At 44.3% G+C, this 13,282-nt stretch overlaps 1 protein-coding gene and 1 pseudogene across 1 annotated transcript in view; both read left to right on the top strand.

The window, feature by feature from the left end:
• Positions 1-601: 601 nt before the first annotated feature.
• Bub1b (BUB1 mitotic checkpoint serine/threonine kinase B) overlaps positions 602-13,282 on the top strand; it is a 35,012-nt gene continuing 22,331 nt past the window's right edge. Inside the window, exons 1-5 of the mRNA XM_048332774.1 lie at positions 602-641; positions 3,782-3,928; positions 7,733-7,792; positions 8,335-8,479; positions 9,273-9,469. Of these exons, the coding sequence (XP_048188731.1) occupies positions 607-641; positions 3,782-3,928; positions 7,733-7,792; positions 8,335-8,479; positions 9,273-9,469 (584 nt within the window). The 5' untranslated portion in view covers positions 602-606. The remainder of the gene's footprint in view (positions 642-3,781; positions 3,929-7,732; positions 7,793-8,334; positions 8,480-9,272; positions 9,470-13,282) is intronic.
• Positions 6,021-7,083, top strand: LOC125340886 (annotated as a pseudogene).

Here is a 13,282-nt window from a genome sequence, read left to right as displayed (position 1 = left end):
CAAGGCAACCTGAGAGGAATGCATTGCATCTATATATATATATATAATTGCATTATATATTAAATGCATTGCATATGTATTTAAATTCAAGGGTTGCAAAGGTAACAGGTGGGCTAGAGTGGCCTAAGGACCCCAGTCAGCTGACAGGCTTAGGGCAGACGGCAGGAGATGACCGTAGCCGGGCCAGCCCTTGCGAAGCAGGCCAGACTCGGCCCGGCGCGCAAGGTGTCGCTCCTGGCGGCGGCGCCCAGAGCCCCGGGGCGGGGCTGACCCGCGCCAGACCTGGCCGCCGCCCGCCTCACTGGGAACTCCAACTCCCACGATGCACCGCGCCCGCGCGGAGGAAGCGCAGGGAAAACTACAAGTTCCAGAATGCCCTGGGGCGGAGGGCGTGGCCGCGCCGGACGCGCGGGACCGTTAAGATTTAAACTTGGCGGTTTGGGGGAAGGCGACGTGAAGGGCCGGGCTGGCTCGTCGGGGAAGCCTGGCGCCGGCGTTGGCCTCGGAGCAGCCCGGTTTCTCCCGTACGAGCGGGCGGCGGGGGACAAGCCGCACAGTCGGCGGCCCCCTCCGGAGGGGTCGCGGCGGGCCCGGGGCGGCTGCGGGATGGCGGCGGCGCGGTGGGAAGGAGCGGCTCGGAGGTAGGCCCGGGGGGTGGGGGTGGGGGTGGGGGTGGGGGTGGGGGGTGCGGGGTCGTCGAGGGGGACCGGCGGGCGGACGCCGTCGCGGGGCGGCGGGGGTGGGGGTGGGGAGGGCAGGCCCCGCCCGAGCCTGCGGGGCGGACGCGGCTTCCCGGGGGTCGCCCGGCGTCCCGGGCCGGGCCCGGCGGAGCGCCGCTCGGCGCCGGCGAGCCTCGTGGGTGGAGCGCGCCCTGGCGGGGGGCCGCGGGCCCGGTTCTGGGAGAACCGCGAAGGCTTCCAAGTGATCTCCCAATCCCAAGGACTCCACGGATGGAGACGACCGAGGGCTTGCGGGTCGAGGCCCTCCGCACGGAGCGCACCTGGAGCACCCGCAGCCCGAGCGCGGCGGCTCAGAAAGGCCGAGCTCCGAGGATCGTGGTTCAAAGCCAACCCGGGTAGGAAAGGCCCCCCGAGACTCCTTTATCTCCAGTAAACTGCCCCCCCCCAAAATGCCACAAGTGGAGCTGTGGCTCAAGCCCTTAGCACAAAACACAACAGCTGAGGGGCAGCGCCCAGTCCCTAAGTTCAAGCCCCGGGATCGCGCGCACACAGACCCACCAAAGCTATAAAGAAAAATTAATCCGACAAAACGTGTTTTCCATTGCATACTAGTGTCATATTCTTTATTAGAACTATAGATAAATGACCCCGTTGCATTTATAGGGTTCATAAGAAAGTAGTGTTAAGAAAGTTCAGGGACAGCACCAAGGCCCCGAGTTCAAATCCCAGTACCAGTACACACATGCAAAAAATGTTCATACAATTCAAGTTGTTAGTCACATGTTTATTTGTCTTGTTTGAGTTTGCTGTGCCGAGAATTGAGTCCTGGGCCTGCCAGGCAGGCTCACTTTCACTGAACCATATCCTCAGGTCATAGCTGCTTTTAAAAAATTTTTTTTATTAGTATGGAGTTTGAGCTTAGACAGGTGCTATACCATGTGAGTCATGCCCTATCCCTTTTTTTGCTTCAGATTATTTTTCTCAAGAGGATTTTGCATTTATGTTGGGCCCATCCAGAGCTGTGATCCTTCTGTGTTTTCCGTTTAGCATGAGATGACTGGTACATACAATATTGCTACCATGCCCAGGTTTTGTTGGTTGAAATGGGGTCTTTGAATATTTTGCCCAGCTGGCCTTGAATAGCTAGGGTAGGTAGCTAGAATTACAGGTGTGAGTTACCAGTGCCTGACCACAGTTGCTTTCTTTTTCCTTTTTTTTTTTTTTTTTTTGCCTGATACTGATATGTTTGAACAGGAACCTCAGATTTATGAGGCTTTCTTTGTCCATGACTGGCTCTGCCAGCCATAGTTGAACCATACCTCCAACCCAGCTCTTCACTAATTAATTGGAGATGGAATCTTGCAGACTTTTCTGCTTGAGCTGGCAAGGCAATCCTTGAGGTCTCAGGCTCCTGTCTAGCTAGGATTACAAGCATAAGCCATATAGTACTGTAACTCTGGGCCTGGGTGATGTCCCGAGCTTTTGTGTTAAAGGCTAGCTCTGTACCACTTGAGCGACACCTCCACTTCCAGATTGTTGTTGTTTTTGTTTTGTTTTGTTTTGGTATTTTGTTGGGGATAAGAGTCTCAGGGACTTCCCTGCCAAGGCTGCCGTCGATTCTCAGAACTCAGCCTCCTGAGTAGCTAATAGGCCTGAGTCATCCGCACCCCAGCTTCTGGGTTTTTTTTGTTGTTGTTGTTTTGTTTTTGTTTGCCAGTCCTGGGCCTTGGACTCAGGGCCTGAGCACTGTCCCTGGCTTCCTTTTGCTCAAGGCTAGCATTCTACCACTTGTGCCACAGCGCCCCTTCTGGCCATTTTCTGTATAAGTGGTGCTGGGAATTGAACCCAGGGCTTCATGTATATGAGGCAAGCACTCTTGCTACTAGGCCATATCCCCAGCCCCCAGCTTGTGTTTTTGTTTTAAATCCAGAGATAATATCTCAGTCAGAGGCCACTGTAGAGCTCTAAAGAATAATATGTATTTTCCATAATTGTTATTGCCTCCTAAAAAAGTTTTAAGGCTTCCTTTAATAAAGGCTTAATAGAATACAGAGAGCTAGTTTTGACCAGTAAGCTTCTGTTACAGGATACACACACACAATATGTAAAATTTTAGTTTTAAGTCATAAGTGATATTAGTGTAACACTTTGCCAATTTTAAATTAAAGTAGGTGATGCATTCAGTGGTAGGCACAGAACTGCTGTTTTTTTTTGTGTGTGTGTTTTTTTTTTGCTGGTCCTGGGCCTTTTTGGGGATGTGGTTACTTTACAATCATTTATTCTCCAGAAAAGGCCTTGGCGTGAACATCTCTTCTTTACCAGAGATAAAATGACAGCCTGACACATTAACAATTTAGTTGGAACCAGGATGCTAATAAAATTTAAAACATATGAAGTCTTTTATGTTACAGAAACTATGAATGCTAATTCCAAAATCATATACAACTTTCCCAGCCCCTATTAAATCAGTTTTAATTTGTTTCTCCTCACAGGTTATAAGAAATACTCAGGGGGCTGGGAATATTGCCTGGTGGTAAAGTGCTCACCTTGTATACCTGAAGCCCTAGGTTCGATTCCTCAACCCCAGATATATAGAAAAAGCCGGAAGTGGTGCTGTGACTCAAGTGGTAGAGTGCTATCCTTGAGCAAAAAAGAAGCCAGGAACAATGCTCAGGCCCTGAGTTCAAGCTCCAGGACTGGCAAAAACAAAACAAAACAAAACAAGAAATACTCAGTTTGTCTGAGTTTTAAAAGGACATTTACTTTTCCCTACTTGAATGACCAATGAAGACATTAGCAAAGTGAAAGGGGGTAGAAGTTCTGCTTTTTTAATTTACTTTTTCAAATGTGTAACCCTTTGACTTTGTTTATTCCTGCCTTTAACTCTTATAGTTCTAACTCTTGCCGAGTTTTCTCTTTATCAGGCAGTACTACAGCCATAAATTTAGAGAATAGGTGATAGGCTCAGAAGCTTAGGAGTAGAATGATGTTGATAATGTGCCATCCTCCATATGCAACCCCCAATCATGAAAATGTGGATACAATCTATTCTGTAATAAATTAATGATGGCGTCAGATTTATTTTGTTCCTTTCTTCACAGTGAAGCCATGACCCTGGAAGGCGACGAGTGGGAGCTGAGTAAAGAAAATGTACAACCTTTACGGCAGGGGCGGGTCATGTCCACACTTCAGGGAGCTTTGGCACAGCAGGAATCTGCCTGTAGCACTACTCTTCAGCAGCAGAAACGGTATCTATAGTGGTTTGGGTTCTACCTGTAATCATTCATCCCCAGCTGTGGTAGATCACATGGATCTGATCTATGCAAGATAGACTAGGACTGTTCTTAGAAAATGAGGAGGGGCTGGGAATGTGGCTTAGCGGTAGAGAGCTTGCCTAGCATACACAAAACCCTTGGTTCAATTCCTTAGTACCACATAAACAGAAGCCAGAAGTGGTGCTGTGGCTCATGTGGCAGAGTGCTAACCTTGAGCAAAAAGAAGCCAGGGACAGTGCTCAGGCCCTGAGTTGAAGCCCCAGGATGGACCAAAAAAAAAGACAAAAAGGAAAAAGAAAGAGGAATACTCTATGAGAATCTGTGCTCATTATGCTGCAGACTTTTATTTTTCTTCTACATATTTGGTGCTGGGGAATCGAACCCAGGACTTCATGTATACGAGGCAAGCACTCTTGCCACTAAGCCATATTCCCAGCTCTATGCTGCAGCCTTTTGAAGAGCTCCTCAAGTATGGTTAAGAATAAAGACTATAGGCTTTCGTTTGGTTATGGAGAAGCCAAACTCTTTATCAATAAGAATAAATTTGTACAGTGATAAACAGGGAAAGCAAGTATCGTATTACAGTGTCTCCCAAAAATATTATCTCATTCTGGACCCCTAAATAGACTTTACTCTTTGGATGCTTGGCCATACAAAATTATTACTACAGGCATATGGGTGGCCAACAAGCATACAGAAATGTATGTGTACCAAATGGCTTTGAGTGCTTCACAGGGCCAGAGGGCCTCAGGTTCCCCAGCCCTGGTAGAGGATTCACCTATTGGGGTTAAAATGAGTGTCAAGCACTCTCCCAGTGAGCTAACGCTTTCACCCAAATCTGCTATCTCTTATGTGTACTCAATTGTGAACTTCTTAGAAAAGTATTTTTGAGGGCTAGGAATGTGGCTTAGTAGTAGAGTGCTTGCTTAGCATGCATGAAACCCTGGGTTGGTTCCTCAATGCCACATATACAGAAAAAGCTGGAAGCGGCGCTGCGGCTCAAGTGGTAGAGAGCTAGCCTTGAGCAAAAGAAGCTCAGGGGTAGTGCCCAGACCCTGAATTCAAGCCCCAGGACTGGCCCCCCAAAAATAAAAAAATGGAAACAGAGGGAGGGAGGGAGGAAGGGAGGAAGGGAAGAAGAGAGAGATAGAAAGAGAAAGAAAAGAAAAAGAAAGAAAGAGACAGTATTTTTGAGAATGTGGCAAAAATGTGGCTCACACGTACAATCCTAGCTACTCAGAAGGCTGAGATCCAGAGAAAGTCCATGAGACTCTTAGCTCCAGTTAATCACCAAATATCAGGAAGTGGTACTGTGCTTCAAAATAGTAGAGTGCTAGCCTTGAACTAAAGAGCTTAGGGATAGCACCCAGCCCTGATTTCAAACCCCATGACTAATCAAAAAACCCTAATAAAGTAGTACTATAATCACCATTTTATAGATGAGGAACTGAAAATAGTTTAAATACCTGTCCATGTCCCTCAGCTAATGATTGCAAATCTGGGTTTTATTATTTATTTATTTATTATTATATTTTTTTTTTTTTGCCAGTCCTGGGCTTGGACTCAGGGTCTGAGCACTGTCCCTGGCTTCTTTTTGCTCAAGGCTAGCACTCTGCCACTTGAGCCACAGCGCCACCTCTGGCCATTTTCTGTATATGTGATGCTGGGGAATTGAACCCAGGGCTTCATGTATACGAGATGTATACGAGGCAAGCACTCTTGCCACTAGGCCATATCCCCAGCCCACAAATCTGGGTTTTAATAGAATCATATTCCAGTTCTTTTTTTTTGCCAGTCCTGGGGCTTGGACTCAAGGCCTGAGCACTGTCCCTGTCTTCTTTTGCTCAAGGCTAGCACTCTACCACTTGAGCCACAGCACCACTTCTGGCCGTTTTCTGTATATGTGGTGCTGGGGAATTGAACCCAGGGCTTCATGGATACGAGGCAAGCACTCTTGCCACTAGGCCATATCCCCAGCCCATTCCAGTTCTTTTAATTACTATATATTATTGCTTTTTAAATATTGTGTTAAAACTTGTTTCTAGGAGTTAAGCCCGTTCGGGGCCGCCCAGGGGTTGGGGGGTGGGGCTGGGGGACTCCCTCAACCATCCCTCTCCAGATGACGGGGCTCAGAAACACATAGAATGAAAGAAGTAGATAATCTTGAAAGTATAAAAGAAGAATGGGTTTGTGACACAGGATCTGACAATCAGCCTCTTAGTGATAACCAGCAAATGAATTGTGAGCACTTAGTTGACAGCCTTTTTGAGGAAGCTCAGAAGATTGATGCCAAATCCTTGTCTCCCACTGAACAGAAGAAACAGGTAGATATAAATATAAAATTGTGGAAAAACGGGTTCACTGTCAACAATGACTTAGAACTTACTCTGATGGTGCAAGTCAGCAATTCTTGAACTCCATCAAGAAGGGGGAATTACCTGAAGAATTACAGGAAATTTTTGATAAAGAGGAGGTGGGTGTGAAAGTTGAAGACAAAAATCTGAAATATGTATATTGACAAAGCCTGTGCTCCAGCCCTTCTCAGGACAGGGTCATAGACTAGGAAGTGCTACACCAAAAATTGTTTCAAAAGCAAAGATTATTGAAGTTGAAAGTAAAAATACTTTATGTGCTGTTTCGCTGAACAACTTAGAACCCATTACTAATGTACAGATCTGGTTAGCCAATGGGAAAAGAATTGTCCAGAAATTTAATATTTCTCATAGGGTAAGCCACATCAAAGACTTCATTGAAAAGTACCAAGCACCTCAAAGAAGCCCTCCGTTTTCCCTGGCAACAGCTCTTCCTTTCCTCAGATTGCTAGATGAGACACTCACCCTGGGAGAAGCAGCTTTACAGAATACCGTAATCATTCAGAGACTAAAAGAAACGGCTGAGCCTTTCAGAAAACTTTCATAGCATTGATTTTTGAGAGATTAAGTAGAAATTTTGCAGGGAAATGATGGTTGGAAGTGAGCATGGAAAAGTGGGAGAAAGGGGAAGTTTGATTCATTGGACTTTTGGTTTGAGTGCTATTTAACTCTCTTGATGAGAAAAATTTTAAATAATCACAAGTCAGGAAACTATATTCAACACACTTTTTTCCCAGAATGCTTACTGAAATAGAAGTACAATTATTTTCAAACACACACACACACACACACACACACACACACACACACAAACTTGTTTCTCTAACTTCTACATATTTTATTTCTCCTGTTATCAGATTCTTTTTTTATATTCTCTTTCTCTCTTTTTGGTCAGTTGTAGAGCTTGAACTCAGGGACTAGGCACTGTCCCTGAGCTCTTCTGTTCATCTGCTCAAAGCTAGTGCTCTACCACTTGGAGCACAGCTCCACATCTGGCTTTGTAGTGGTTAATTGGAGATAAGAGTCTCACGGGAGGGGCTGGGGATATAGCCTAGTGGCAAGAGTGCCTGCCTCGGATACACGAGGCCCTAGGTTCGATTCCCCAGCACCACATATACAGAAAACGGCCAGAAGCGGCGCTGTGGCTCAAGTGGCGGAGTGCTAGCCTTGAGCGGGAAGAAGCCAGGGACAGTCTCAGGCCCTGAGTCCAAGGCCCAGGACTGGCAAAAAAAAAAAAAAGTCTCACGGGGACCCAGCTATCTTTGTTTCTCTTTAGCAAGCTCTCAAACCCTAGTGTAGTTATTTGGAACAATGTTAAATACTTAAGCATATGAATAAACATAGAAGGGATACTTGTTCACTTTATCAGGGTTGCACATGCTAACATTTGCGGTTTAAATTTCAGGACATTTGAATCTGAAATTCGATTTTATGCTGGAAATGACCCTCTGGATGTTTGGGATAGGTGGGTGTTTTTACTTATAAGGGCAACAGAAACATTAGCAAATAATTCCTACTGGACTTATTTTTCAGACTAGGGAATATTGAGTATAGTGTTGTATCAGAGTAGAAAATAGTGTCTTGGGGGGTGGGGTGGGGGAGGGATATAGGTCCAGAATAGTTGTAATGTGTCTTCCTGAGTCTTTTTTTTTTAAATACAGTGCTAAGAATAGAAGCCAGGACCTTGCATGTATTATGCAAGTGCTATACCACCGAGTTGCACCCCAGCTTCCCTGAGGTGTTTAAAATTGAAGAAATTTAGAGATTATGGTGTGCATTTAAGCAAAACCTTACTATCCCTATACCCAGTCTCTCCAGAAGTAGGTTTTAGATAACTGTAAGGAAGTCTGAGAGACATAGACTTAGGTTATGTTGTTAAAGAGCTCTAAAGAAACATGCTTTTGCTACAGTAGTGTTTTTGCTGAAAGAAAGGTGGCATGGATCTCAGAACCAGAAGAAAAAGTACACAGCCAACTCAAAATATCTTCTCCTTTTCTTCCCATTCAGATATATTAACTGGACAGAGCAGAATTACCCTCAAGGAGGGAAGGAGAGTAACATGTCAACATTATTAGAAAGGGCTGTAGAAGCACTACAAGGAGAAAAGCGCTATTATGGTGACCCTAGATTTCTCAGTCTCTGGCTTAAATTGGTGAGTCTTTCTCGAGTGCTATCTATCTAGATTTCAAATACTAACCTAAAGTAAAACCTGAACCATTTAGTAGATGGTAAGTTTATGTAATAAATCCTTCTTTGTTAAATTGACTCTTATGTAACAGTGGGCTTAAATATACCATGTCCTTTATGTCCTTTAAAACTGATTATAAGGTGTATAGATTTCTCAATGAGTGTTATTTAAAAAAAAAACCCACCAAAAAACATAATTGGACTATGTAACTGTACCAGAAGGGTCATATTGGTACCAGTGCTTACTTGGCAGTCAGGAAAAGCTTTCTAATCTTTATTAGAATCATCACCATTAAAAAAACAAAATGATGTTTAAATGATGTTTCAGTAGGCACCAGTGGCTTACAACTGTAGTCCTACTCATGAGGTTGACACTTCAAGATTGCCGTTTGAAATGTTAGACTAGGTAAATCTCTAAAGCAACTATCCCAGGAGTCTGATTATATTATAACTAGAGCTACTAAAAGTAATAACTAATTAGAATAAATTTTTCTATTCACTTACATTGACCTGGTGCTAGTGATAAGGAACAATGACATTATGCTTTTTGCACATCTAAGGCTGAGGATACAGCTCAGTGATAGAATGTTTGCACAGGGTTCAATCCCCAGTCCCACCCTCAAAAACGTAAACCTAAATGAACCCCTTCATCCTATTATATTGTTTGCTTCAGTGAGGGAAATGGATGTAGTGTCTGTATTGTCTTGCACACAGCAGTCAAGAATTGGTTAATTCTCAACACTTTCAATTTGTTACAGGGGCGTTTATGCAATGAGCCTTTGGATATGTATAGTTATTTACACAATCAAGGGATTGGAGTTTCACTTGCTCAGTTCTATATCTCATGGGCTGAAGAATATGAAGCCAGAGAAAACTTTAAGAGAGCAGATGCAGTATTTCAAGAAGGGATTGAGCGGAAGGCCGAGCCACTAGAAAGACTGCAGTCTCAGCACCGGTAAACAGCTTTTCTGCACCTTGTCTCAACTCTTCTTTCTTTTTCTTTTTTGCCAATCCTGGGGCTTGAACTCAGGGCCTGGGCACTGTCACTGAGCTTCTTTTGCTTAAGGCTAGCACTCTTCCACTTGAGCTATAGTGCCATTTCTGGCTTTTTCTGTTATGTGGTACTGAGGAATCAAACCCAGTGCTAGGCAAGCACTAGCACTAAAACACATTCCTAGCCCCTTCTTTCTTATATTTTATTTTTGTCCGAGACAGACTTGAATGCTTTTCCTTATCGGCTGGCACTCTTACTACCTGACCCAGTCTTCCAACCTGGCAACTCTTTTTTTGCCAGTCCTGGGCTTTGGACTCAGGGCCTGAGCACTGTCCCTGGCTTCTTTTTGCTCAAGGCTAGCACTCTGCCACTTGAGCCACAGTGCCACTTCTGGCCGTTTTCTATATATGTGGTGCTGGGAAATCGAACCCAGGGTTTCATGTATGCGAGACAAGCACTCTTTGCACTAGGCCATATCCCCAGCCCCATGGCAACTCTTAAACTAAGAAATAAGTGGTCTGTTTGCATGTTAGGTTTACTTAGCTACTGTTTAGTTCTTTTTTTTTTTTTCTTTAAACTGTATTTGTCTTTTTGTCTTGTCTTTTTTTTTTTTGTACTGGGGATCAAATCCTAGATGTTGGATTTGCTAGGCAAGTGCTTTGCCATTGAGCTACATCCCAGCCCATACTGTTCAGTTTTTAAAGACCTTTTTTTTTTTGCCAGTCCTGGGGCTTGAACTCAGGGCCTGAGCACTGTCCCTGGCTTCTTTTTTGCTCAAGGCTAGCACTCTACCACTTGAGCCACAGCGCTACTTCTGGCCTTTTCTGTATGTGTGGTACTGAGGAATCGAACTCTGGGCTTCATGTATGTGAGACAAGCACTCTTGCCACAAGGCCATATTCCCAGCCCTGTCTTCATGTCTTGATGTTTGCTTTTTTTTTTGTTTTTCCTTGTGCTGGTCCTGGGGCTTGAACTCAGGGCCTGGGCATTCTCCTTGATTTTTGTGCTCAAGGCATGCACTCTACCACTTGAGTCACAACTTCATTTCTGGCTTTTTTGTTGTTGTTGTTGTTGGTAGTTGTGGGGCTTGAACTCAGGGTCTGGACATTGTCCCTGAGCTTTTTGAAAGCTCAAGGGTAGCACTCTACCACTTAGAGCCACAGCTCTACTTCAGAATTTCCGATGGTTAAATTGGAGATGAGAGTCTCATGGACTTTTCTGCCCTGGCTGGCTTCCAACAGAACCGTGATCCTCAGATCTCAGCCTCCTGAGTAGCTAGGATTACAGGTATGAACCACCAACACCTAGCATTTCCAGCTTTTTGTTGGTTAATGGGAGCTAAGTTTCATAGACTTCCCCACTCAGGCTGGCTTTGAACCATGATCCTTAGATCTTAGCCTCCTGAGTAGCTAGGATTACAGGTTTGAGCCACTACTGTCAGGCAGTGTTGGCATTTAAAAAAAATTTAATTTTATTGTCAAGGTGATGTACAGAGGGGTTGCAGTTACATAGTAAGGTAGTAAATACATTTGTTGTCAAACTTGTTTGTTACCTCCTCCCTCATTTTTCTCCCAATGTTGGCATTTTTATCTTTTCCTTTCCGAATTGATCACGTTTCCTAGGTCTTTGTGGATTGTATTCAGGATTTGTTCTGATACTCTCATGAGATAGAATCCTGTTTGGTTATCTCAGGAGATTGTTGATATTTTTGTCTTCGTAGGCAACAAAGCTTAGATATCTTTCTCACTGTATGTCAGTGGTTCCAATGTCACTTCAGTTTTCAAGCTCTTTGTTAAACTACTTTGATCTGTCCCATATGTGTCCTGCTCAGGACTAAGACTTGAGCAGTAGTTTATGTGCCTGCATAGCTCAGGAGTGAGCCTAGGTTGTGTCAAGTATTCTACAGTGTTAGGAACCCCCTTCTTCAGCTTATTCCTCTTTTGTACCACTCCCATTCTTTGTCCTCAGAATCCTTTATTCCCACTCCCCTGGCTAGCAAGATGGAGTTTCTTTAGGGGTTTCACATCCCATGTTAACCTTGCAACTGTTCAAAACCACAAGAGAAAACACGACAAGGAAAAAAAACAAAACAGGAAACAACCCTGCACAGATTGTTTCTTCAAGTTTTCACTCCTCCACAGTCCACTTGCTTTTGTTTACTTTTCAGCCTTCAGTTTCTCTTTTTGTGTATTGTCTAGAGGTTTTATTCTAGGCAGTGTGAAAGATAGAGACTAGTACTATAGTGGGCTTACTATGTCCTGGCTAGCACCTGCAATCCAGTCTCTATTTTTACCTCTCAATAATATTACAACTGTGGCAGCAGCACAGGAAGTTGTTTTCAAACTTGTGCCAGCTTTACTAAAGTCAGATGTCATGTTGTATGCCACTTCATTTCAGGGACCAGAAAAATCTTCAGGTGGTATGTATGGAGAGAGACCAAGAGTGACAAAATAAACATGGCAGGCTGTTAACAATTAGTGGATCTAGTTGAAGGGTATATGGATGTTTGTTTACTTGTTCAATTATTCGGTAATTTTTAAAAGCTTTATAATAAAGTTGGCAGGAAAATGATTTTGTGCATGTAGGTATGTGTACGCATGATATGTGTGTGTACTGGTTTGGGGGCTTGAACTCCATACTTCATATTCTCCCTTAGCTTTTTTGCTTAAGGCGAGTGCTCTACCACTTGTGTCATATCTCCACTTCTGGCTTCTTGCTGGTTAGTTGAAGATAAGAGTCTCATGGAGTTTTCTGCCCAGATTGGCATCAAACCGCAACCCTAAGACCTCAGCCTGAATAGCTAGGATTGCAGGTGTGAGCCGCAAGAGCTCAGCAGGAAAATTATTTTTTAATAAATTTTAGTCTTCATCACCTTAGTCTGATCATCAGATCAACCTAATGATGTCTTGTAGAATTTGTGGGGTTTTTTGTTTGTTTTTGGCTGTGGGGCTTGAACTCAGGGCCTGGGTGCCATTCCTGAGTTTTTTGCTCACAGCTAGTGCTCTACCACTTTGAGTTACAGCACTACTTTCTACAGTATTTTGTTTGTTTGTTTGTCTGCCAGTCCTGGGCCTTGGACTCAGGGCCTGAGCACTGTCCCTGGCTTCTTTTTGCTCAAGGCTAGCACTCTGCCACTTGAGCCACAGCGCCACTTCTGGCCATTTTCTGTATATGTAGTGCTGGGGAATCGAACCCAGGGCTTCATGTATATGAGGTAAACACTCTTGCCAGTAGGCCATATCCCCAGCCCCTCCTACAGTATTTTTAACTGGTTAAACTTGGCCACTTAAAGGGGTTCAAAATCATTCTAGCTAAAATTTTTTCTCTGATCTGAATGTTGCTCAGCAAATACTTAAAAAAATTATTTTTATTATAGAGGTGATGTACAGAGGGGTTACATTTACATGAATCAGGAAATGAGTACACTTTCTTTCATACAGTATCATCTGTTCCCTCATTCTCTCTCAGTCCCTCCCTCCCATCTCCACCTACAAGTTCTATAGTTCACCTCCATCAGTATCCAGTGAACTCCACTGCTGTACTTTTTCACCCTTTTTCCTTGAGAGAGAATACTGAGGCTTGTACTCTGGGCCTGGGTGCTTGTCTCTGAGCCTTTCAGGTCAAGGCTAGTGCTCTGCCACTTTGAGCCACAGTGCCACTTCCAGTTTTCTGGTGGTTAACTGGAGGTAAGAGTCTTGCAGATTTTCCTCCCTTCCCCAGGCTGGCTTTGAATCAGGGATCCTCAGATCTCAGCCTCCTGAGTAGCTAGGATTA

Source organism: Perognathus longimembris, chromosome 23 (assembly GCF_023159225.1).
Source record: "Perognathus longimembris pacificus isolate PPM17 chromosome 23, ASM2315922v1, whole genome shotgun sequence".
Classification (NCBI taxonomy): Eukaryota; Metazoa; Chordata; class Mammalia; order Rodentia; family Heteromyidae; genus Perognathus; species Perognathus longimembris.
The sequence above is the reverse complement of the archived record's forward strand: the minus strand, read 5'-3'. Positions and strand labels throughout refer to the sequence as shown.